General features: G+C 42.7%; 3 protein-coding genes across 6 annotated transcripts in view; 1 reads left to right on the forward strand and 2 right to left on the reverse strand.

The window, feature by feature from the left end:
* Positions 1-1,805: 1,805 nt before the first annotated feature.
* On the reverse strand, positions 1,806-10,781 carry LOC131137848 (uncharacterized). The gene is made up of 2 exons (XM_058086215.1): positions 10,264-10,781; positions 1,806-4,694 (listed from the first exon to the last, which is right to left on the reverse strand). Exon 2 carries the CDS (start codon positions 4,514-4,516, stop codon positions 2,519-2,521), a length of 1,998 nt encoding a protein of 665 aa, XP_057942198.1. The 5' UTR covers positions 4,517-4,694; positions 10,264-10,781; the 3' UTR covers positions 1,806-2,518.
* Positions 10,782-10,917: 136 nt separating this feature from the next.
* Positions 10,918-26,810, forward strand: part of snx19a (sorting nexin 19a) — a 30,817-nt gene continuing 14,924 nt past the window's right edge. The window contains exon 1 of one of the 4 annotated variants that reach the window (XM_058086213.1): positions 10,918-11,101. In XM_058086213.1, the coding sequence (XP_057942196.1) occupies positions 11,069-11,101 (33 nt within the window). In that variant the 5' untranslated portion in view covers positions 10,918-11,068. Of the gene's footprint in view, positions 11,102-25,787; positions 26,604-26,810 lie in introns of those variants that run through there. The other 3 variants (XM_058086211.1, XM_058086214.1, XM_058086212.1) reach the window with 3 other exon arrangements.
* Positions 16,580-25,976, reverse strand: bco2a (beta-carotene oxygenase 2a). Its single transcript, XM_058086216.1, has 12 exons — positions 25,667-25,976; positions 22,591-22,792; positions 22,307-22,518; positions 21,620-21,735; positions 21,395-21,497; positions 21,201-21,329; positions 20,971-21,131; positions 20,687-20,854; positions 20,101-20,238; positions 19,723-19,905; positions 18,662-18,772; positions 16,580-17,917 (listed from the first exon to the last, which is right to left on the reverse strand). The coding sequence occupies exons 1-12, from the start codon at positions 25,686-25,688 to the stop codon at positions 17,801-17,803; spliced, it is 1,662 nt and encodes a 553-aa protein (XP_057942199.1). The 5' UTR covers positions 25,689-25,976; the 3' UTR covers positions 16,580-17,800.

Genomic DNA, 26,810 nt, shown 5'->3' on the forward strand with positions numbered 1-26,810 from the left:
AATAAAGAAAATCAATCAATCAGTAATAAATAAATAAATATAATAATAATTATAATAAAACGGCAAATAATGAAAACTTAAGAAACCACATATTGTTGGTGGGTAGACAAAATATTTTTTTCAGATTAAAATTAACAAAGCATTATTAGAGCCCTGTAGACATGACAAAACACGACTATAGTCACATTTATACTCTTTTTATTTACAACATATTGCGCAACTGCAGGGTCTTGAGACACATGCTAACTCGCAAACTAGAGAGCAAGCGACCTAAACGGTAGCCTTCAAGTTATTTCCTTTAAACTTAAATAGCCAAAAACGTACCACTTCCACACGGATAGGGAGGATAACTATTAACAGTTATTTAACCTTTAACATGAACATTAATCAAACGTAATCATTTTTTCTGGGTACATGATACCATACAGCATCCATATCAAACACTAACATGAAACTTTCATATCAAGGCGGGGGCCTCAAACTAGTGTCCTGCGGGCCACATTTGGCCCGCGGGCCGCGTGTTTGAGACCCCTGCTATAAATACAAGTATGTGCCACATTTTCATTTGGGTTTATCAAGTGAATGTGCCTTACAGTATCCTAATTACAGTAGTAATTGTGTATTGCAAAATTTGATGTGTGATGCAAGATCATACTGTCAGGTTGCACGGTGTACGAGTGGTTAGCATCTCCCTGTGAGTGTGTGGGTTTTCTCCGGGTACTCCGGTTTCCTCCCACATTCCAAAAACATGCTAGGTTAATTGGTGACTCCAAATTGTCCATAGGTATGAATGTAGACAAATAAATAAACACATATAGACAACTATAACTTGCTGCTTTGTTCTTGTCAGAGCGCAAGCTGCTGATTGCAGAAACTGCCATTCATCGCAATGTGGTGGGACAAATAGTTTTTGGTACTTTACAGCTCTTGTATTGTCACTCATTCATTCATTTTCGTGAGGCTGTCTTCGGGCGAGAGGCGGGGTACACCCTGGACTGGTCGCCAATCACAGGGCACATATAGACAAACAACCATTCACACTCACATTCATACCTATGGACAATTTGGAGTCACCAATTAACCTAGCATGTTTTTGGAATGTGGGAGGAAACCGGAGTACCCGGAAAAAACCCACGCATGCCGAGGGTGGAATCAAACTCGGGTCTCGTAGCTGTGTGGCCTGCGTGCTAACCACTTGAGTTCCGTGCAGCCTCCTTAAGATCCAGTAGCTCTACTGGATCTTAAGGAGAAATATAAATTATTGCCGAAATATAAATTATTTCAATTTTTCAGCTGGTCTTTAATTTTGGATTAGTTTTCGGATGGCAACAGGAAAGGGAAAGTGAAGAATAGACGACGTTGGTTTGCCCTTTCCAGCTATAACAGCTGGTATTTTGAGTGTAAGCATCCAAAAGAACGTTTGTGAGGTCAGAGGCCACTGATTTCTCACAGCCTTTGTTGGAGTTCATTTCAAAGGTGCTTGACGGGGTTGGTCCACACCGAAAGCACGCCTTTGACCTTGGAAGTGAAAGAGAGACGCATAGAGTTGAGTATGGGCCACCTTCCTACGGTCAAGCTGCTTCAGTGCAGGTCCTCGGTGGCCATGGCAGCCAACGGCCCTTTGGCCGAAGTCCACGTGGCACAAAAAGGCTGTAGCATTCCTGATGTCTGTGGCTAATCTGTGGTGTCAGCTTGTGTTAACGCTGCACCGCCAAATTTGAGCACCGGCGGTGTGTGAGCGAATATTAAAAAACTCCCATCAGCTGCATTCCAGGAATGCAACGGGAGCAAGGGTCACCTAATGTCAGGTCCAACTAGGCCTAAACACCTAGTGGCTGTGGAACGGAAAGGCGAGTGAACTCACACAATGGGTTTTATTTTGTCGGGCTAGCTAGCCAGGGAGATTGTTGGACAACTGATGGAAACACCACCAGCGTACAAGAAGTCTCTCACATCTTCCTGTAGCGAGCCTTCTTTTATTTGCACAAAGGGGAACTGAATCATGTGGTAAGGAAGTTCACAGACAGTCTAGCGCCTGTCTGTGTCACAATCTAGCACTTGTCTGTGGTCTAGGGTATGGTTCAAAAGTTTAAAACACACATTCGTATATGATAAGCCGCAAAAGCATAATCAATCCTACATTTCCCTCCTGTTGTGGGTTTTAACGCTTCAAACGCCTACCATCCCAAAGTGGGGTTTAGGTGGCCGTCATCATGGGTCCACTAACAGGATGTACATACATGAAGGAGGCGAAAAAACAGCCACACGCCTGCGAATACATATTAGGTCGTGTGAGTGCAAAAAATTCCTCCTTTCCCTCCCTTCTAGCATGGGACGAGAGCAGCTTCATGCCATGTGTGTACTGGGAAAACAACCTGAAAACAACACAATACAATGTTACTTCCGGTAGCAATTTACAAGCTGGAACTCTTTTGAACATTTCAACAGCGGTCAGAACCACTGTCGGCGGCAAATGTGTGGTGTACTTTACCGGATGTCCATTTTGTCCTTGAGTCCTTTAAACGTTGTCGTCGTCCTCTTCGCCTTCACTGTCCTGATCCACCAGTTTGTATTGTTCGCTAAATGATTGCAACACTACATTGATACGTGTGTCTAAAGTATCAGACAATCTCTTGAAAGCTATCTTGCATCCGCACGAGATAAACATTAGCAGGATGAAACCGAAAGCTAGGGTGAGTAACAATGAAATGACTGGATTTTTCCAATTTCCAAATGTGTCTTGAAACCACTGCAGGACAGGGTTGGGTGCTACCCCCTCCTGTTGCTGCAGGTTCTCTTGGTAGGTTCTAAACCAGGACAATAGCTGTGTGATGCTGCCATTTTCTGCAGTATGTAATGGGATGAAAGCACAACATTCACCTGAGTCTGGAATGAATTTACACAACCCTCCTTTTTCTGCCAACAGTAGATCCAGGGCCAACCGATTTTGTAAGGCCATGACGGAGGTGGCGTGCAATTGTTCGGCCACCCTGGAATGCATTAACTCAGTGAAATTTGTCAGCACCACTAATTTCCAATTTAGGTAATTGATGAGTTCAGTGTGTTTGTATGTCATTACGGGAAAGATAGCTGAGATGAGCGGCAGATGGGATGCGGCGGCTTGTCCTTCGTCGATGAGCTTGACACTGTATGGAACGCCCCTCGGCATCCCAATGGCATCGAAGTACACGCCGTGGTTTGTGAGTGACGTCTCAGCTTCAGAGAGGAGGCTTCTTTTCTTTCTGGTGCTTCCTGTCGTTGCGTTCCCAGTCTGCTTCGTTTCCAGGACGATGGTGGTTGATTCTTGGACTACGGTGACGAGGGCACACATGCCTGTCCACTTATTGGGGAGCTTACCGTACAGAGCTCCACCTCCACAGTACCACCACAACCTGGATCTAATGTAATGGGTTGGGTTATCTTCAGTGTTAGCGGGATCTTTATTGATGGTGCGATTGCACAGCTTGGTCGCGCTCCCCACGTCCTTGCAGGGTGGGTCGGAGCAGTTGGTTCGTTGGAAGCATACAAAGCTGCCATTCTTGTCTGGCAGCATGAAGGTGGGTGGTGTGTCTCTGTGAGTGCTGAGCGGGTATCGTCGGGATAGGGTAGCACACTCACCTATCAGTTGGACTCCCAGAGACATGTTCCATATACACGTCTCGTTCTGCACAGGTTGGACCAACAGGAGGGCCAACTTTGGTTTGAGGCACACCACACAGTCTTTCCTCACAGTCTTGGCGATACGGAGAACACTCTCCAAATAGGTGTTCTCCACCGGTTTAATGCCAGTTTCCTGTTTCAAAAAATCTTCGAGCTGCTCACCTTTGACATGAACCTTAACACCTTCGGCCTTGAACACTTGGTTATCTCTCATGATCACGACAGTGGCGGCCTTGGCAGCTGTGGGAGACTTGGTTGGGGTGTAACAAACCTCTATGGGCACTCGGGGGTGATTTTGTGAGTTGGTCCAAGCCCACAGCGTCACTCTGGAGCAGTTAGTTGCATCTGCTCCAGGTAGGGCTGTCATTGCTGCAAATTGGAAAGTCAGTTTTTTGTTGGCTTTTGTCATGGTTACCTTGTTTCGCCATGCTTTGGCGGTGGCTGTGATACTCAATTTGGGCCAATATACGCCATCTTGGGAAGTGATGTAATTCGACCACTCTTGCCACTTTTTGTCGTTGTCCGCCGACATTAAGTAGAACCAGTAGTTGTGCCATTCAGCCATCTTTGTTTCCTGCGTGAACTCCCATTGGTGGACGGTCTGGGTTGGTCTTTGATTTGGTCGGGGTCGACCTTGAGGTGTCTTACTGCTGTGCTCACGAATGGAGATGTGTCTAGAGGTTAGTACTGACCGGAATTGGTCCAATGGGATGGTGATGGTCTGATCGTTGTTCAGGATGGTCAGGTTGATTTGGGTTCCGGTCTGCTGCAGCCATTGTTTTTGTGTCTGTCTGTATGACGTAGTGCACCCCCCTGGGTGACTAAGGCTGAGAAGCAGGAGTAGCAGGCTCAGCATCCTGCAATGGGATTACCTTTTTGCAATGGCTTTGGTGAACCCAAGTGGATCTTTCTTGAATTTTGCAAGCGGTTGGTGTGGTTAACAGGACAGTGAAGGGACCTTCCCACTTTGGACTGGACCAGTTCTTTCTTTTGATGACTTTTATCAGTACTTGGTCTCCCGGTCGTAGCAGTTCCTGTGCAGGAGGGAGAGAAACACTAGGCAGATCATTTGGTCTTTGAACTTCTCTTTGCTTGAACAGCTTACATAACCACTCAGTCATAGGGTCTAACTGACCCCTTTTGTCTTGTACTGAGTGTCCTTCCCACATGGGTAGTTGAAAAGGTCTGCCCATGACTGTCTCAAAAGGTGTCGTTCCAGTGTGTGTTGGAACGATGCGCATGTACATCATCACTAAATACAAACATTCAGGCCAGCTGCGGCCTGTGTCATCCATTGCTTTTTTGAGTCTGGACTTAACAGTTCCGTTTGTTCTTTCAACAAGTCCTGCACTTTGGGGATGGTATGAGCAGTGATTTCTTAATTGTATACCAAGATGTTGACCCATTAGCGTCACGATGTCGTTCACAAAGTGGGTTCCGTTGTCGCTCCATAACACTTTCGGGATGCCATGTGTGGGCACAATGTGTTTGCAAATGGCTTTTGCCACTGTAAGAGCATTTGGATGTTTTGTTGGAACAAGTTCAACCCACCTTGAGAAGGAATCAATCAGCACCAGACAATATTTGTATTGACCGGACGTTGACAGTTCAATGTAATCCATGTGCACAATCTCAAAGGGGTACGTGCCTTCGGGAGTTTTACCTCTCTTAGGACGCAGGTTCCCTTGTGGATTGTGCTTGGCACAGGTCAGACATGACCTACAAAAATTTTTGAAATAGGTATTGAGACCCTTAGGTATATGAAACGACTTTTGTACCAGGGAGATCATCCCTCCTGTTGAGACATGGCACTGCCCATGGCTCAATTTAGCAACTGCCTGGAACAAATTTCGTGGAATGCATGGTTTGAGGTCGACCTCCCAGAGGCCGGACGGCGATTTGACGGCGCCATCCTCCTGCCAAGAGGTGAGCTCTGTTTTGGAGGCAGCTGATTGCATGTCTTGCAGGATCTGAAATGGAATGGGACTATCAACGTCTACATGAAGTGCATAAAGGGGACCATGAGCAGCCAATTTGGCTGCCTCATCCGCCTTGGCATTGCCTAAGGATGTGGGATCTGTACCTGATGTGTGTGCTTTGCATTTAACAACTGCTATTTGAGATGGAAGCTGAACTGTTTGGATCAATTCTATTATCAATGGTGCATTCAACACCGGTTTACCTGTGGAGGTGACCATTCCACGCCTCTGCCATTGTGCTGCAAAGACGTGCAATGTTCCCCATGCGTATTGGCTGTCGGTGTAGATGGTGACAGGTCGTTTTGCAAACAACTTGCATGCCTCGCTGAGTGCTTTAAGTTCAGCAGCTTGGGCTGACCAATTGTTGGGCAGCCGTCCTGATGCTAGGGTTTCCGTGGCTGTGACGACTGCAAACCCTGTGTGATTGGTCCCGTCAGGGGCCTTTTGTGAGGACCCGTCAACATATACAACGTGCCCAGAGGTAAGTGGGACGTCCATCAGGTCCGGACGAGGCTTACACGTTTCCTGTACCCGGTCAGGACACTGATGGGGGTCGCCATCAAGATCAGTGGGTACCAAAGAGGCGGGGTTCAAGGTGTTACACCGGACAATGGTCAAATGTGGTTGTGATAGCAGTGTTGCTGTTACACTCAAATGGCGCGACGGTGATAGAAAACCCATTTTCGTTTGTGTCAACAGGATGTCTACCTCATGTGGAACCAACAGTGTTAACGGGTGAAACAACACTAATTGGGCTGATGCGTGAACTGCCAGTGCTGCTGCGCATACCGCCTGGACACAAGGAGGAAGTGCTGCGGCCACCGGATCCAATTTCTTGGAGAAGTACCCCACTGGTCTGTCCTTCTCCCCAGACCGTTGTGTCAACACGGAGGTCATGAACCCCTGCTTACAGTCGACGGTCTGTCGAAATGGTTTGCTGTAATCGGGGAGTGCCAACACTCCTGAGGAGACGATGGCGGTCTTGATGTTATCAAATGCTTGCTCTCCCTCTGGTGTCCAGGTTACATGGGCTGACAATTCCATCTGTTCGGAATAAATCAGGTCAAGGAGTGGTTGTGTTACGTGTGCGTAGTCAAGAATCCACGAGCGACAGTAGTTGGCCAGTCCTAGAAAGGCCATCATCTGACGCTTAGTTTTGGGTTTCGGGGCACTTAACACCGTCTGTTTTCGTTCGTTTGTTAACTGGCGTCCATGTTCTGAAATCTCGTGTCCTAAAAACACGACTTTAGATTGACAGTATTGTAATTTTGGGAGCGATGCTTTATTGCCTGTTTCAGCCAGATGTGTAAACAGTCGCTTGGCCTCTCGCTTGTTTTCATCCTCAGAGGGACTGGCAATCAGAATGTCGTCAACGTAGACAAGAATTTGGGTGGATTCAGGCCAGGTGTGCATGTTTACACATCTAGTGAGTTCAGTAGAGAATATTGTTGGACTGTCACAAAACCCTTGTGGTAACCTTGTGTAGGTGTACCTGGTGTTGTTGAATGTGAATCCGAACCATCCACGTGACTCGGGGTGGAGTGGGATGGAAAAGAAAGCGTTCGACAAATCTACCACTGTGAAAACCTTTTGGGTGGGTCTTAGTTCATTCAACAATGTGTGTGGATCAGGGACACATGGAGCACGGGTTTTTACCACTTGATTTATTGCCCTCAGATCATGCACCAGCCTCCAGGCGGAGGTATCTGCCTTTCGGACCGGAAATATTGGTGTGTTGCAGGGTGTTGTGTCGTCTTCAATCAGTATGCCTGCTTTGACCATGTTGGCTATGACTGGTTTTATGCCTTCTACTGCGTCTGGTTTTAGTGGATATTGACGAACTCGCGGTTGATAGCCCGTTTTACCTTCAATGTGGACGGGTGTTGCCGTTGTTAAGAGTCCTACATCTGTTTTTGATTTTGACCAAAATGTTTCCGGAACGTCAGGGAAGTCTGTGGCTGACAGTGGCTGAATGAGCACTTGTCAGTTTGCCAGGTGAACGGTAGGTGTGGCTACCGTTGTCCACCTGACTGGTAGTACTACAACAGTACCATAACCGCACACCTCGGAGGTGTAGGTGCCATCAGGTTGTTCCTCCCAACGACTTCGTCCGGGGAACGTCACATCCCGGGCGAACTCGGCGAGTTCTTTCCAATGTCCCTTTTGGGGCTTGGTCAGTGAAATGTGGGGGGTTCTTTGACCTATTAGGGTGTTGGCTTGAGGTGACAGGCCCACCAATGCACAACAATAACCCTTCTCGGATGCAATAATGTACCGAGTGTGAACTGTTTGGGGGCCCAACATGTGGAACGCACGCTCCCACTGCTTCTCAGGCGGGTCCTGTCGCCTGAAAAGTAGCGTAATGTGGAGCGGCCATTCCTTCTGTGGCCTCCCTGTAGGACACAGTCGTTGAGCGGTGTCCATCAGGGCCTGAGTTATGGACCTGGGTCCCGAAGGGGTCAGGTCGAGCGAGTAGAAAGTCGCTGGAATGCGTCGACTTTGGACCACTAGAATTTCTGGTTTGTCTGGCACCAACCTACCGTTTTGATGGATTAAATTTAGTCCTAGTTTGGCCATGAGGTCTCGACCCATTAGGTTTGTCGGACAATCGGGTGCCATGATAACTGTAGTAGTCACCGTGGTGCCGTCCTCGTCCTCCATGTCTATGGGTCTTGAGTATGCCTGTGCATATGGTCGGCCTCCTGCTCCTATCATGATCACTGTCTTATTGCTTTTCCTTAGTCCCCTAATCGTCTGTCTGATCACTGTCTTATCTGCCCCTGAGTCTAAAAGGAATTTGACTGGCGTCTTGTCTGGTCCTACCAACAAAGTCCTGTAAGGTCTGTCTTCGTCTCGCGGGTCAAAGTCATGTAAGTTAAGCACGGATAAGTCAAACACGTCAATTTGTTGATCTGGTTCGTCCGAATCATCATTGAGAAGATCGACTTGCTCTTCCTCTTGGCGTCATTGTGGGGTCTTGGGCTTTTTTGGTTCTTTGCACTCGTAGTAGTGGTGTCCCTTTTTCCCACAATTGTAACATTCATCGTTGGTTTTGTTGCGTGGCTGCCGATTTTGGTTTCGCCTTGGCCTTTGGTTGCCGCCACGCCCTTGAAAATACACTTCATCGGTGCTTGACGTTATCGACGCCACCAATGTTGCAATAGACTTGAGGTCTTTCTTTTTCTCGTTGTCCACATCCTTTTTCTTCAATTGTTGTTGGGCATGACACGCCCATTCCAGAATCTGACTTCTTGTCATGGTGCGGTAGCCCACATTATGTTTTTGGATGAAATTTCTGATTGCAGGATTTAAACCGTTCATGATCCATTGACGCAAATTTGCTTGATATGGTCCGTCTTCTTCGGGACTGTATGGAATGCCACTATTTTGGACGAAAAGTTTCTCCAATCTTGTCACAAAATCGTGGGGTTTCTCGCCGTCTTCTTGTTTGCATTCTTGAATTTTGGAAAATGTTGGTGGTTTGAGGTAGGCTCCTACAATGCGGCCTAGAACGCCATCTACCGCTACAGCCAAACCACCACTGTTGTAGGCAAGAGGTCGTCCCTCTGGGGTCCGTCCAGTGAAATTGCCTCTCACCCTTCCCCATCTGTGTCCCAGGGCGGTTCGAAATGCGCCCTCTGTTTCCTGTCCATTCAAGTTGAAGGACATCAATAGATCGCGGAAGTTAGTGCACCACTTTTGTGGTTCTTCTTCCACGTCACCCAAACCTCTGCAAGCGTCCTCGCATTCGGTTTGAGTCCAGGGGCGGTAGACCAACAGGTTGGGGTCTGCGTCGGGGTCAATTCCGTACCTCGGATTTGCCACGGCGATCATTGGAAAAACACCAGTGGGTGGGGTCTGAGTTTCTACTTGAACAGAATAGGTCTGGTAAGGCTGTTGTGCATTACCTTTAGACCTGGTCAAGGGAGGGGAGAAATATTGTAAATAAGGAGGGGGTCCGGCAGGACTGTTGACCTCCCTGGGTCCAGATGGCAATGCAGGATACAAACCCCCCGCAGCACCTTGCGGTTGAGGTGGGGCCGTTTCCTGTTGTTGCATCGTCGGACCTACTTCCTCTGTTCTCGGCAGAGGTGCAGTTTCTTCATCCGGACGAATTTTCATAGCTGCAGTCATCTTTACTTCCTTTTTCTTCTTCTTCTCTTCCACTTTCTGTTGTCTCTTCTTACATTCGGTTTCCCATAATTTCAACACGCGCAGTTGATCGTCGCAATCGCTACACTTACCACGTACCTTTTCTGCATTCAGTTCTTTCTTCACTTCCTCTATTTTAGTCAACATTTCGAATGTTGGGTCATATCCGTATTTAGTCACCCATTTGCGTAAGTAACAACAGCTACCGGGGTGTTGTCTACGCATGTAAATCACATTTGGGTGGCTTTCTATTTCTTTACTTTGATTTTTTCCCATTGTGAAGTCACTTTATTGTTACAATTACTTTAGTAACACGCGACGAAGTATTACAATTACTTTAGTAACACACGACACAGTATATAGGAATTTACTTAATAGGTGTATTTCTTTACACAGTATCAGTACTTCGATACTACACAACCAGTACTTCGGTTAATGTCTACCTTCCAACTGTATATGTCTTTCGTCTCACCTTTCCGGTGCACAGCCCTGGTTCGTTGGGACCCCTCGCCACCACGCCAGGACGGGGTAGGACCAAAGAATGGCCTCCGTCACAGGAAAGGAAACTTGTCACTCTGTCGACGGTTCGTTGGTCCCACGTCGTCTTGGACAGGTAGATGTTGAGGTCCCGGGTTTCGGCACCAGAGAAAAATGTCAGGTCCAACTAGGCCTAAACACCTAGTGGCTGTGGAACGGAAAGGCGAGTGAACTCACACAATGGGTTTTATTTTGTCGGGCTAGCTAGCCAGGGAGATTGTTGGACAACTGATGGAAACACCACCAGCGTACAAGAAGTCTCTCACATCTTCCTGTAGCGAGCCTTCTTTTATTTGCACAAAGGGGAACTGAATCATGTGGTAAGGAAGTTCACAGACAGTCTAGCGCCTGTCTGTGTCACAATCTAGCACTTGTCTGTGGTCTAGGGTATGGTTCAAAAGTTTAAAACACACATTCGTATATGATAAGCCGCAAAAGCATAATCAATCCTACACCTAAGGTTGAACACAGCTTGTGTGCCGAACGGCTCGTACAGTAACGGTCTGATGGTCTGGACAGGAGGCGGGGACGCGGACAGGACGGCACACTTGAACACACTTCAAAGGGAGAGCGAGCGCTTTTTCCTTGTCTAGCCTCATTGAAAGCAGCCTAAATGAGCTTTGTAGGGGGGTTGCTCCTGCTGTTAGACAATTGAGAGGCACGTTGAGGGATGGCAAAAAGGACAGGAGGTCATATGTGTAGTTAATTATCTGCTCCTCAACCTGCCAGACACTTTTTGCATGCCACCCTCGTTGACCTTCATGCAACAGGAGGTAATGTACGAAATTTGCCAGGTCTAGCAAGTGTAAGGTTTAACATATGTATCATTTTTCATGTTGTTTTCACCTCTAAATGCAATCTTCACAGGCCTGAATGCCTGACATGAATGACAGTTATTTTATTTACAACAATTTTATGCAGTAACTATAATATATATATATATATATATATATATATATATATATATATATATTGTACAAACCGTTCTTTTAAACCACTATTGGTAACATATGCTGAAAAATATGCAACATATTTTTCATGTTGTTTTCACCTCTAAATGCAATCTTCACAGGTCTGAATGCCTGACATGAATGGCAGTTATTTTATTTACGACAATTTTATGCAGTAACTATAAAATATATATATATTTTTTTTGTTGTTGTTGTTGTACAAACCGTTCTTTGAAACCACTCTTGGTAACATATGCGATGGTGTTCTTATATTTTTGGGTATCAAAACTGTCGTTAAAAGTGAGTTGCATACATTTCCTTTAACGCAGCGGTCTCAAACTCACTTTACCCGGGCCTCGCTGTAGGCAGTATCGGGTATCGGGAGTAGTATCGGGAGGAGGGCTGGGAATCTCAGAGTACCCCATGATATGGTACTATATGCGATAACGATAATATCTCAATAAAGTGATAGAGATCAAAAAATAATTTCATAGTTTTCTGTATTTCTCTGTATTCTGCTGGGATAGACTCCAGCTTACCATGACCCTAATGAGGATAAGCGGTATAGAAAGTGGGTGGAATTTTTGCAGCATGTTTTTTAGGGCAACATACTGAAAGTGTAAACAGGATTTCAGTTGAAAAACATGAATACTCATTCAGACAACACAACATCACCTGTTTCTCAAGTAGGTCAACTCTATAAAGTGGAAGAATATCCAAAATGATTATTTTTATATCATTTACAATACTCTTCCATGTCTAGTCGTGATGATCCGGGACGCTGCAAATGGGTTTGAGACCCTTACTTTAAGGGCTAACATAGCAATTCAACTACTCTTTCTGTTTGCATAGTAATGCATAATATTCATGTTATTTTCTGTCTCTTTGTTCAGCTACTTGTTGCTAGGCAGAGTTCATAGAGCTGGACTGTAACTGCCCTATTGATGAAGACTTGACTTGTGAGGCATATTTAATATTTTCTGGATAATAGGTTACTTTTGGAATGGAATTTTGAATTACTTTTATGTTATACACAAGCTCCCTGCAGATTATGTACGTCTGGTCCTTGAGGACATTTTGGGGACTCTGCAAGTCCCAGTGGGGTGAGGCCAGGAATGTGGCGAAGGTCAGGGGTGGGACGGCATTGTGAAATACACTTGTGTTAGCATGGCAACAGGTGCTGCAAGGGAAGACACTAAAGATGGCATCAAATCTTCAGTCACATGGAATTGTTTTCGCAGTCTTACTGTATGACGCTGTACTTTTTGTTCAAACTCTTTAAACAAGCTTGCACAAAGGTAGCCAGGCCTGTAGCTTAGTGGGCAGCGTCGCATCCATGCCAAGGTATTCCTTCTCCCTCTTGAGAGGCCCCGCTATTCAAGCACAGTGAGGTCAACAAGTACAGATCATCACCCACAATGCCTCTGGACAGGAAAAAACTCAACTATGCAGGCCTGTTCCTTTAAGATGGTTAGACGGGAGCTGCCTCAATGCTCAAGGAGGAGTTAGAGGAGGCGGAGGCGAGTGAAATTGTATCATCTCACCGGCCCGAAACCCTCATCGGATGTTTCCCGCCTTCTGCTGTAAAGCTATTAAGTCAAAATTATTCATAATATGAAATTAGAGGTGCCGCTTTGCCGATTGCTGTGCTCTGGAAAAAAAAAAAAAGTGATGTTGCTATGGAGAGGAGAGAACCCAACCTTCTCTTATTGGCCGCTAGGAAGAGTACAACGGCCCAATGAGAGCCATAGTGGAGCTACCCCCCCACACGCGAACCTGATTAATATGTCAGACATGTTTTATGGGTTAACGGGAATCCGGCGGGATGCACTGAAAAGGCTGCGGCATGCAGACAAAATGTGCGTGCTTCCCTGACGTTCTACTTCAGGGTCAAGCGATGCTTTGGATTCACACATGCACTGTAGTAATGGAGTAAGTGGAAACAGGCTGTGGAAAGAGGAAATGAGATTCCTCACATGTGCACCATTTTCAGGAGAGAAACAACAATGAGAAACGTATGTCTGCGTTTAAGAGTATTACATTTAAACATTCATTTCATCAGGTTAGTGAAAGCAACTTCAGATTTTTGTGTGGAACTAAGTATTTTCGGAAAAGTGACATTTTTACTTGCAAAATCAACGGTATATATTTTATTCAGCTGGCACCTTTGCCTGGCCACTTGTTGCTAGGCAGAAAAGAAAAAAAAAGAACTCAAACAAAGTACTAAAATGAGCCATTTCAAGAAACAGTCCAAGTAGTTGATGTTTACAAAGTATAAGGAAGAGTGCATACAATGCTAGGTACTGACTACTTATTTCTCATTTCTTAGGACTACTTAAAATTATTATGTTGTCTGTACTTATCATGGAGGAAATGTCTTCCTTACTTAATATATAGTGTACTTATTATGTATTATTATTTGGCCTTGGTGGAGGTATGCAGTATAGCTTTAACTGAATAATACAAATACAAAAGTGCTTTGGTGTTTGTTTCCAAAATGTGAGATGAAAACAGAAATGTAGGCCATTTTCGCAAAGGAAATCATGTAAATCCAATTAATACATTCCAAAAAAATAAAAAATAAAAACCAACAACACATCATGGCAGTTCAAATTCAAATCAAATAATTTTATTTGGCCCCGTGGCAGGTTAATTACCAGTCACATGCAAAATAAAAGGCAATGAATCAGCAACACATTTATGGCTTTGTTTGACCGCTTCATTTTGTGGAATGATATCGTACAGGGCAAAAAGCACACCACATTTTTTTGAACAATAAATAATGATAATACAGTTTCTGGTTACTCTAAAACGAAACTTATCCTACAAGCAGACACTAGATGGCAGTAAAAACACATTCTCTATTGTCAACCCTATTGTCAAATAGGGGTTGACAGGCATGTTTTTGACCTTTGTCTAAAACAGCTTTCTAATAATGATAATATATATTTTATTTTTTAACTCTCATAATATAAATGACTGTATATGTTGTCACTTTTTTAATCATTTGGTAGTGTGATTCTCCTAGGCAGAATGCCTGCAATTCCCATATTGCGCCCTCTGGTGGTCAAAAGAAGATATTTCAGTTGAAAGGGGCTGCTTCCATGTTTCCAGAGAGCAGTGATGTTTAATGACTCGTTTGGTGTGTTTGGTTTAGTTTTATAGTCTTTGAGGTGGAAGCAGCAACAAAGCTTTAGTCACTTTAAATAGAATTGAAGTGGATTTTGATTTGTAAATGGCCATCATTGTACATCATGTTCATGGATTTCTTCCTGAAACATTAATAACTCTTCAGTTTATAGCTTTGGCTCCTGTTGCTTTCGCCCCCCCCCTTTTTTTTTTCCCTTTTGGGTTCTTCTCAGTGGAAGTGCACATGTGTTGTCCGGCCACACACACACACACACAGAACCATCCACACCATAAATACTGTATGTAGTGTAGATCCCAATAGAGCACCTGCATTAAAAAAGAATCCCAAAAAGTAGAGTAAAAGTAAAGAAAAGCCAATCTAACATTACGTGTTAAAAAAAATCATACCACCCCCCCTCCTCCCCACAAAAAAAAATAGGGGCTTGAATCAAACCCACACTCTCTGCCTTAAAAGGCAGCAGCTGTACCATTACACCACCACTGTATCACCAAAATGTCACAATTCATGTGCTCACATTTTATTCTCTATGGTCTGTGCTTCCCGGCGGCGATGCACATCCTTTGCGCATTTGTCAAGAATGCGCCCACTTGCATAAAATAGAGCCTCCATGGATAAGCTGCTCCATTTCCGGTTAATGGTTATTTAAGAACATTTTTAAAGATTTGCGTGACATCCAACAAGATGACGGTTGCACTTTTGAGGCATTTTTTTATAACTATTGGAGGTTCCACCGTGATTTTAGAACACTATTAATTATAATGTTGTACCGGAGCTCCCTGCAAGTGGTGCAGTCCTGGTCCTTGAGGCCATTTAGGGGACTTGGCAGCATATGCACAGCTCTCTAAGTCCCAGTGGGGCGAGGACAACATAACTTCCCTCCAGGATGAAAATATTTGCCCTTGGCTGAGAGGATCCCTCCCAAAAGAACAGGCTAGTAATAGTGTAACGGAGCGTGATATTTGGTGTTTGCATGGGGCCCACAAAGTCTCATTGGACCCCTGCTGGGATATATTTGTTGAAATTAATTCAATGTGGCACCTCTGGAACTAAAACATTCCTCCAGCGGCTTTAGGTTGTTAAGACGCTATTTACCCGCTCCTGGCTCTCGCTGGTGTTTTTTTTAAGTGACGGTGTTGGGGGTCATAGATTTTCCCATTATTTAAGAGTCACAGGTTTGAGCCCTCTTTAATAAGCTGCCATTGCGCCTGCTTTGTGTTTTATTGCAAATGTTCAGTGAAAGATTATATTCACACTTTGTGTATCACAAATTAAAACACACACAATATTTCATATTTCCATATGTGTTTGAATATTTTCACACATTTTTATTTCCACATGCTGGTCATGCTGGTGGGAGGAGAGCAACTGCTGACCCCTGGTGGTCATTGTTTTTCTGGTGGCCTACCTGAATTTGTGGATGAAAATACTCAAAAAACATGCGTTGTATTTTTATGTCCCAATATTATGTTTAATTTTAAATATATATATAAGGAAGGAGATAGTATTATATACTATATATTTAAAATGAAACGGGGAGCAGGTAAATTATTTCAGTGTGGATTTGTTATTGGATGGATGTGTATTTTTTGTTTAAAATATACTGCATATATTTATTTATGACTTGTAATCTAATGCATGTAAATTCAAAATAATTTTCCAAATGTAAAAAAAAATATGAAAATATTTTTAATAGTATATCTGTGTAATGCAAAGTTGAATTCACAATCTTTATTGTGTTGATTATGTTGATAAAAACTGAAACCAACTCAAAGTATCACATTTATATTTAAGTGGCATTTCGATTCAAATTTGACTATGTTTAGAATTCAGTGGAAAAATAAGAATTTATTATATTATTATTATGCTATTTGGCAGCACTAAAGATTGGACAATTTTCTGCCATTTGTGTCATTTATGTTGAATCTCCCTGCCTCTTTCCCTTGCTTAATAGTGACAAGAACATTCAGTGAAAATGAAGCTCACCTCATAACGTTATTTGCATTTAACTTCCAGTATTTTTGTCTGTTGTCTGTTTTTGTCTGCCCTGTGTAAAATGAACCTTATTCTTGGATCTGTATTTTATACACTTATGTAACATTCAACATTAACTGAGCTTGGAATAAAACTGATGTCCGCTCCAACAACATTCATGTCCTGCATGTCCCCTGAGGTCATTTAAAAAAAATATTCCTGGACACATGCATTCCAACATGCAAAGTGGTCAAAAACAAGGATGGATATATGTATATATATATTTTGGCATTTATTACAATTACAGATACAAAAAAACCCACAATTGATGAAGTATTCCATAGTGACGATAAAGGCATAATTTCCTGGTATATTGTATAACTCAAAGTGATCATGTCAGGAGGTCAAAATATTTAAGGCTTTTTTATCTGTAACTCAATCAGATGGTTTTGACTTGATTCACATTTGTATACAAAGCACATACAAAGAGTAAAGAAGTACAATATTGAGTACAATAAAAAGAACCTGAAGAAGGTTAGGTAGCACTTTGTGGGTGAGGTTTGGCAGTTCTGCAGTACAGATGGGATATATATATATATATACATATATATATCCCTACGTACAGGTGGTCCTCGTCAAATGTCATGTAGAGTCATCCCTCGCTATATCGTGGTTCGAATATCCCACCCTAATAACAAAAATTATTAATATAATATAATTAATTAATATAATTATTAAGTGGTTGCTGTTTTGTGGTTGACTGTGGCCTATCATTGGTCAAAAAAAATTATAGTTAAATTAAAGTTATATTTCGTATTCTGGCATCAGTATGTTATGAGACCTCATGTTAGATCACATGACCTTTCACACTGCATGGAGACTAGCGCCTGAGCCACCAGAGCCGAGCCGACATGCCATGGCTGAAATGTAGTGGAAAAAAGGTTCTCCTCTCATTCAGTGTGGAAGTGGTACATTTTTGGGCTTTGTTCGAAACACTTGCTTAGTTTAGAGTAAGTAAATTTGTAGAAGCTAACTAGTTAGAGGATAATCACACTTTCTCTGCTGTACCTAAAAAAAACTATTCAGTTTATTAATATTGAAACCTACTTCACGGAAATTAATTCATCCTGGTGGGGTCTGGAACCAATTAACTGCAATAAACGAGGGACGACATTAATTATTCATTAATGGGAGCACATTCGTAACCACAACACGCCGTAACACGGAACCGAGGACCACCTGTAGTTTGTAATCTGCATCTAGTCTTCATGTAACAGACTTTGTAAGGCTTATAGCAACAAATCACCTCAGTAGCATCAATACACTGGTTACATATCATCATACTTAATTTATATTCTTATTATTACTGAGCACAGTGAAACATGTCATAACAGATTCATTCAATCAGAGGCATTGAAGGTACCATGGAAGCCGTAGGGTATGTTGACAGGCACGTTGGCTCTTCCCAACTCCTCAAACGTCTTGGCGTTCAAAACCAGGAGGAATGTGCCTTTATCCTAATGTAGGAGACGAAACAAAAACATTAGAGATCTAGAACAAATATATTGCCTTGTGTAGTGCTCCTGAAAACGAAACAAAAACAACACATACAGCAAGTTATTGCATCACATAAATCAACTGATTTGCCGCAAGGCATGCTGGGTAGTCCAGCGGGAACAACAGTATGAGCTATGAACAATAAAAGATTGGTTATCAAGAGTGTGGTAACGTTCCTCCTTGTTTACTTCCTTGGTGATCTCCTCAACATGCGACTAGAGTACCTACCAGAAGATACCCAGCATGCCTTGCGGCTGCACTATATGGGTGTAATTGTGAGTCACATATGTTGACGTGTTGTGTTTGGACTCAATCATGCCACAATAGCACTGCAAGCCGTGTTGTTCCATGTTAAAGTGAACGCCTTCATGGAGATGAGTACTGATTCAGTAAAAAACAACTCTTGAACGACTCGTTCATGACTCGCACATCTCTATTGTGCATGAGCAGTCATGTCCTGGCGCACCTCTTTTCATCCTGCCTAAGCATGGAATGTGTTTCCAGGTTTAACGGATCAGTGAATTGATTACAAAACAGTCGGTGCTCATGGTAGAAACTCAGTCTGACCCCAACAGTGAAGGTGAAAAAAAGGTTAGTTGATAAGAACAGCCTTGATTGATAATAATATTATGGGATATCCACAATGTCTGACTTTGCACACATTTCTTATTTGAATAAAGATAATCTACTGCTAAACATCTTACCTGTGAAGCAGAGACAATCACAGAGAGAATAACGCCATCGTCCTCCTCCACGGCGTCCGGTGACGGCACAAAGACGGGCTCTGATGGGAAGAGACCCTTGTGGCACCAAACCTGAGGTCACATGGGGATGGACTTGAAATGCAAGTGGTAGAGTCACGTTGCTCTATTTTTAACACCTTAAGCCATTCTCCGTCAACCAGGAAGTAGCAACAATTAAACCTGATATTATACACCACTGATGGGTGTGGCTCTTTTCTGGTATAGCTACTTACTTTTCGCTATCCTGTCACATGGACTCTATTCAGTCGCTGTTGGATATTAGATGTACTGGGGCGGAGTCTGAAATCAACTGCATGTATTGGAGTGCCAATATCGGATATATACGATGCCCAATAGCCCATGTCGATATTGGATTGGGATATCCCTAATAAGGATTTAACTGGCTGCTTTGTTCTTGTCAGAGCGCAAGCTGCTGATTGCAGAAACTGCCATTCATCGCAATGTGGTGGGACAAATAGTTTTTGGTACTTTACAGCTCATTCCTCACTAGTCCTCAATAGGGTCGCGGGGCGTGAGGCTGCCTTCGGGCGAGAGGCGGGGTACACCCTGGACTGGTCGCCAGCCAATCACAGGGCACATATAGACAAACAACCATTCACACTCACATTCATACCTATGGACAATTTGGAGTCGCCAATTAACCTAAAACCCATGCATGCACGGGGAGAACATGCAAACTCCACACAGAGATGGCCAAGGGTGGACTTGAACTTGGGTCTCCTTGCTGTGATACCTGCGCGCTAACCACTCGACCACCATGCAGCCTATTGTCATTCAATTGGGTAGTTTACATCACTTTTCTCTTAAGGTTTGAGGAGAAGTTTGTAGTAAGTGGAAGCTTTGAGGAGGAATCATTCAGGTTATCGTTGGGTCAGACTTTAAATGTTTTTCTAAAGAGTTAATGGCTGCATAAAAACAACTCAGAATGTGTTGCATCGGCTCACAGGCCAGATCAAATCTGCTATAAACGATCATGAATATACATTACGGTGTACACACACCTTTAGCGTCTTGTCATTCAGGTCCATCTTCAGCAGGGTGTCTCCAAACATATGCCTGAAGCCGCAGCCGTAAAAATAACGATAAGGCTTTGTGTTGTATCTCTCGTAGTTTATGTGGGGGAGCTCCAAACCGCCATACTGGTATAGGTCATCACCATGGAGATCCTCGTGTTGGCAGAACACCTGATAACAAGAGAGGATGAATTAGTCATTGTCATGCATGGTCAGCAGAGTCTATGAGTTTAGCTGGTGGGAGCTTGGATGTGGTTTGGAATAGTCTGTTGACTGGATTTACTGGTATTTCTATGGCAGACACGGTTATTTATACTGGCATATTATTATTACTGGCATAACTATGCATCCTTGTAGCCAACTCACCCTAGTGCTGTCGGTTTTGGTGCATGTTGCTGTACTGGAAGGACGAGTGTTCAGGTTCTGGTCTGTTGGCGTGTCATTAGTCACATTAAGGGGTAAGACATAGCGGCGAGGTAAAGTTCTGCTCATGCTGTTGTACACCTGAAAGGGAAAAATGACATCCATACATCCATTTTCGATACCATTTTTGAAGGGGGAAAATGACACATACAATAGATGTATTTTTAGATTGTATTGTTTTCACGTCACCGATATCCGATCAAATCTGTGTATCAAATAAAAACATATCAAATAAAACATATATCAGCACCTTGCATGTACCAGATCGGGCAGAAAAAACGATACCAATATGGTCTGATATCTCATTTTTATGCCAATACAATATTGGCCAGTAACATTGGTGGGCCCATATTATGGGATATCCCGAGTTAGGACTTACTGCATATAGTGGTGATTGTAGTTTGACCCTGAAACTGATTATTTCTTTTCCCCTTTCCCAGTCCCGTGAACCTCAGAGGTTCCGCTACAATATATTACCGTGAAGCATGCATTAAAGTAAGGAAAAGCGTCAATGATCTAATGAGCTGACCGCATCTAGTGCTTCTCCTGACTTGCGTAAATTCTGAAGGTGATAGATGTTGATGGCTTGGCCGTCATCTGAGCAGCACAGATCCAACATCAAGAATCCATCTTCTTCGAAGGCATTGATCTGATGGAAGGTGGAGAGTGCTTTGGTGTGATATTTAACTGGGCTGACCTAGATGGATGGATAGATAGATACTTTATTCATCTCCAAGAGCACCAAGGCAGCACAAAGATCATTTTGAAAAGGTTGCTTGAGCGATTCCTAAAGCTCAAAAGACAATTGCTCACCTCACCGGTACGCTTATCAATGAGGTGAAGGATGGTTTCCATGCTGGGGTCCCAGTGGATGGCATCAGAGAATGTCATCCCCCTCATTTTACTTGTGATTATCCTCAACAAGTCAATTTTAATTGGCTGCTCAATGAACACCACATAATTCTCCGACATAGCTAGACGGGAGAGAAGGTTTTTCTTTTTAGAAGGAAAAGGTTCCTAGCAGCCACTGGGTACATGCTTACCAAAGCTGTGGTAGTAGGAAGGTTGATACTTGTTTGCAGGTTGGATGGAACAGAGAACTTTGGCACCTGTCAGGTAGTTTTCGGTTTCTGACTTCTCAGGAGGTACACTAATGATGTTGTACATGGCTCCTGGAATAGGCGCAATGTCAACGTGTAAGAAATTTCAAGTTGAGCAGCGGAAATGATGGACTGACCTGAGCGTCCGTAGGAGTTGCCCATATTGTAGGTGGTACCATCAGGGTCATAGTGAGGGTGGGCGGTGGCTCCATTAACAGCAATGAACTTGCTCCAGTCTACCTATAATGCAATTCCAATTATGGCGTGCTTGCAAATAACGCAAATTTACTGTTCCACCTTGCTGCACTTTGCTAAGCTAATACATTGCATTGAACTGAATGTAGGCAGTGTATATTTTGTACCTGTTCCAGGGTTTCTAGGTTCTCTGGGTTCACCCTGTGCATCAGGTTGGTCTCTGTACTGACATAATAGTCTCCCTTGTATTTCACAAAGTTGACATTGGCATTGTCTGTGGCCTCTGTGACAGACAAAGACACATACAGTTTTGGTCTGGAAGTAGAAGGCTCCAGTGCTCATTCTGTTGTTTTGCAGGTCATTATTCGGAGGAGCTAGTAAACAAATGTCCTCTCTAGTTCACCAGTACTGCAGTATATTCTCTTGCATAATAATGTGTCATGAGCACCGACACAAAGTTAGAAATCAAAGTTTACACAAATACTGGGACACAACATAGCTATTTCAGTGTTTCTCAGTGTCAAAAATATCACTAGGGATGTCCTTAGACACTCAGTTCCACACAAGATTGGTTCTACCAGAACAAGACAAGATGAGATTGACAAGATGGCAATACGACATTACATGCTTCTGCGCTCTGTGTGTATGCTACCATTACCCCCGCCTCCACCCACTGAGACAAAGACTGTATAACGAAAGGGCTCACTCCGTTCATGATGTTGTTCTATGGAACAAACGTGCCAAGGTGGTGCAAAATTACAATTAATTTATCGTGTGATTAATTAATTCAGATAATAATTCGTCATCCCAGGCCTGTGACACCCCTACCATCCACAGAATATGTTAATACTCACTCGGGACCTCAAAGCGAGAGAAGAATCGCTGAAAGATGTTTTTACAAGGGTCGGGCATGGATAAGGTACCAAATTCTGACATCATGATGCGATCCTGCTCACTGTTCTTCTTGTAAGCATCGCTGTGTAGAAAGCGACTCATGTATGTCACCTGACCTTTCTCCATCTTGAACTGGTGTAGCATGGCCATGCCGTCAAACCAGTGGTTGAAGCTGTGGCCAAAGAAAAGCACTGTCATGTGGGGCCTTGTATTGAAATACATACAAGTGTTTTGGTTTACTCACTGAGTGTTTCCAAACTCAAACTTCCCCGGGCCATTTCGCAGCAGGCTGCCATTGATCCAGTGGGGAATGGTTCCTTGTAGCTGAGTAGGGATTGGATCAGGGGTCTCTTCTGCAGTGCTAACCAAAGGAGCGATGGTCTCCAGACCTTTTTGTTCTGTCCTGTTAACTTCCTTCACCTTGTTGTTGGCATCTTCTGCACACACTAATGGTACATCAATTATGACCAAGGAGAAAATGTAAAGAAATGACTAAGAACATACAGGGTCAGGAAAAATGACCTGACACATTTGTAGGTTAAATAAAAGGCAAATAAAGTAAAGAAACAAAAAAAAGTGTTTTTATTTTCGAAACATACATATAATGTCATTCTGTTTCATTATGTTTTTAATAATGAAATCAGTTTGAGGTCGGTTCAATGCAGATCCAGTAGCTCTGAAGTCGGTAACCCATACCAAGATGGTGTTTGGAGCTGGTACGGGATCATGTCTACCAAGATTGAAGTGCAAACGGAACGCTCTTTGTGTTGCAGTTACAGATTGGTTTGTTTTGATAAACGTTTCCACAATGAAAGCGCGATGCTCACCGGTCCAATTCATGGCAGCAACTGAAAAAGAAACTAAAAATAATGGCATTATAAAGAAACAAAGTAAAATGGCGCCATATTAAAAATGGTATTATATGTATTTTTGGAAAATAAAAACACTTTTTTGTTTCTTTACTTTATTTGCCTTTTATTTAATCTACAAATGTGTCAGATCATTTTGCCTGACCCTGAACAAGTAGAAGGAACACCATAAAATATGAAACTGTCACACAGACCACAGAGCCTTTAGACAATTTTAGCCATTTCAGACAATATCAGATGTGTGTATTGGTTATAAGTCAATAACCAGGCCCCAGTGGGATCCCTGTATAATTTCATACAACATTTCAGAGACAACTTCTTGATATGTTGTCAACTAGTTCATGCCTTCATACTCCAGTATAAACAGTTGATGACAATGTACAGACCTCTGCTGGTCATGTGTCCCCCTATATCCGCAAACATTCTAAATACCTGTCGCTGGTGTTCCAGTGAGAAAGGCTCCCGACTTTACTGTTCAGTAAACACATTGAAATATTCTGGAACGATGTTGACAGCGAACGTATGTCTATATGTAAACTGTGCATACTTGGAATACAGTACACACAGGACGTTATTTATACATCACACCAGGCACAATTGTAGACGCTCCTATATTGGAATTGTGGAACTGCATGGAGTTAGAACAACTATTACTAAGGATCAAGAGACAGAGTTCAACCAATTATGAGAACCATACACAGATTTTCTATTCTATGTACATTTTGAAACTGTTTAATGGCAACTTGGTTCAAACTGTTACATTTTTTAGGTACAGTGATGATACAATTAATCTTGGATAATGTTCTTTAATGTATTGATTGTGGGTTTATTAATTCAGGATACTGTGGGGAAAAAAGGACCCAAATCCTGACAGAAAAAAAAATGTAAAAAACACACCCAATTTCCGCTATGCAGATAATACCGACCAAGTACAGGAACTTCAATAAAAATCCAATAAAAAGCGGTTTTTACTTAGCATGGGAAGCGCCTTGAATGCGTTCCGTTTTGTTTTTCTAACACACACCAGCTGCTAAGCAAGAAGCTAGGCTGTAGTTATGGAGGCAAATGTGGATAGAATATTATTGCTAATTATGTGTTGATATCTAAAAATCATGTAGCATCCATGCCACTTCCAATTGTACAGTATTCTTCTTGCATATGTAGTGGTGACGTTAGAGAAGAAATGGACAACAAAGAGGTAGGGAGGAAAACAGGTACATCAACACCATTCTAGAAGGATGACGTTATGTATAATATGCAGGGTCAAAGGTCAGGATCCTTGTCTCATTAGATGAGTATGCAATGACAACATCACACACCAATGTCAGACTGACAAAACGTGACAAAGTGACAAAACCGGTTTGTGTGTTGCCTCATGTGTGTCACACTAGCAGCTGTGATCTAGTGGAATAAACATTTGGATAGTTTCATTAAAGAAATGCAGGAAATTGAGGGGATTGTATAAATCCTGCACACTCATATTGGAGATTTTTTTGTGTTGTGGTGTCTGGCCTACTAATTGAAGGCAACTCCCAAAGCACATTGATTGTGTTAAAGAAAGCATCTGACTTGAATTTAACTTAAGTCCAGTCCATGGGCTGCAGGCAGTTGTATTGTACACATGCATACAGGAAATGACACAGTTCATCTGTTTGTACATCTTCAACATAGGCCCAAGGCCAAGTCTTATTACATGTTGTGTAAATATTGGGACCATAATACTATTGTACTGTGTTACATTAATGGCATTTATACATGACAACTATGGGACATTAATACTGTGCATATACAGCATGTATTTGTGGGTATTAAAAAAAATAGTTTAGTTACCCAAAAGTGGTATGGAACAATTATTTTATTGAGTAGCATCCTTTAGTCCTATATAGTACTTCTAATAGCAGTACACAGATCTAAATATTGGAACTTTAATACTGCTGTGTCAGTAATACACAAGCACATAGTACTTTAAACATCTAAACACTTGGATGTGAACATTTAGGTAATTACCTACACTGTAAACAGTATCACAACATCAGGGGCATCCAATAATGATAAATAAGCAATATTTTCTGGTAGTACTATAGTACCTTAACAGTTAGTAGTCGTTATTGTACGGTAGTCATTAACGTAGCAGCAATAGTGTTAGTATCACAGATGTAAACATTGGACACTGTAGTGTAAATCTGGATTTGCATTATTCATTTACATAACGACATTCATAATCCACATGCATGAACATATAAGCAGTACTAACGCATTGAAACAATGCACCTAAGCATTGGGGTGATTATACTGTAAATACGGGACAGTAAATAAGTATGATAGTAATATATAATGATATATGATATATGCCAGCGAGTACCATCATCACAGTCAAGTCGTATCATTCAATCCGCATTCAAATGAAAAACATAATTGGACGCAGTTTGTATTGGGCTGGAAGCATCTTACCTGTATCATTGATAGGAGACATGATAGATCGTAGCGATGAATGAATAGTAGTAAGGTCCTTGTATGAAGTAATCTACGTGCACCTTGCAGTCTGAGGCAGTATACTGTCGCGCTGCTCTGCTCACTGCGTCGCTGTTATGTAACATAACTATGACGTAGTTCATTAAGCCTTGGCAGGTTCACCAATGTGGTGAACCTCCTACCAGGACTATATGCCATGACTAGATACCTCTTCTGATTAAAAGATGTACATTTTGAATACCGTTAGGGTTATGGTATACCTAATGTTGTGGCCAGCCCATGCAACATTGTACTTTACAGCACAGTATACTGTCGATGATGCTCGAGACCTGAACGAATCCTTCACAACTGTCGATTTTTTCCCTGTATCGGGTACTCGATTCACTTCAGTGAGTGACTCATAGGAACTTGCTTCACTAAAAGAAATCGAGGTTGACCATCACAGGTGTGTAAAGCCTCCCTCCTCCTTCTGCTCGGGATCGACACCTACATGTGCACCAATCGTGCGACTTTAACAGCAAATCTCCTGATTGGGAGCTCCTTCACTTCAGAGAGCTCAATCGTTCGTGAATGACCCATTGCTATATATATAACAGCCGTTTGTAATTGTACACTTACAGTAAAGCCCAACTGATTATGAAACCAAACCAAAATACATTTTGTACTGCAGTTATTTTAGCACATGCAGAGTAATTATTTATTTGAATAATTTAATACAAAATGGCAAACTTTATTTAGGAAATAATGAATACGAAGAAGTAAGATTTCTATTCTGGCAGGTAAAGTGGACACCTAAAAGAGCTCGGCTGTACAAGTAGGCTGATCCAGATAATCTTTGTTGGAGGATTAAAACACCGCGTCCACGGAGAAGCGTATGGCCCTATCGAGTCCCAGACATGAATCTTTAACCATTCAGGTGACGTATTTAGTTGTTAAGGGTAGTGGCTACATAGTTGTAGAATTTACCAGGGGCTGCCGTTAAAGATAATAATTAATTCCCATTAAAATTCGTCTAAAGTCGTTTTCTTGAACGGAACATAATTAAAAGTAAATAAATAAATGATGACAGATAGCTGTAAAATATGCTGTGAAAGTGACGTGTTATTTGTCATTTTGTGCTAGT

This window comes from Doryrhamphus excisus, chromosome 11 (assembly GCF_030265055.1).
Source record: "Doryrhamphus excisus isolate RoL2022-K1 chromosome 11, RoL_Dexc_1.0, whole genome shotgun sequence".
NCBI lineage: Eukaryota > Metazoa > Chordata > Actinopteri > Syngnathiformes > Syngnathidae > Doryrhamphus > Doryrhamphus excisus.

Excerpts from the sequence above, each read along its gene's own strand:
- LOC131137848 (XM_058086215.1), bottom strand. The coding sequence starts at position 4,516 with ATGCTGAGCCTGCTACTCCTGCTTCTCAGCCTTAGTCACCCAGGGGGG.
- bco2a (XM_058086216.1), bottom strand. The coding sequence starts at position 25,688 with ATGTCTCCTATCAATGATACAG. Across the intron at positions 21,330-21,394 it reads CAACTCCTACGGACGCTCAG|GAGCCATGTACAACATCATT; the intron begins GTCAGTCCATCA and ends CGCCTATTCCAG. Across the intron at positions 20,855-20,970 it reads TTGATAAGCGTACCGGTGAG|GTCAGCCCAGTTAAATATCA; the intron begins GTGAGCAATTGT and ends CCATCCATCTAG.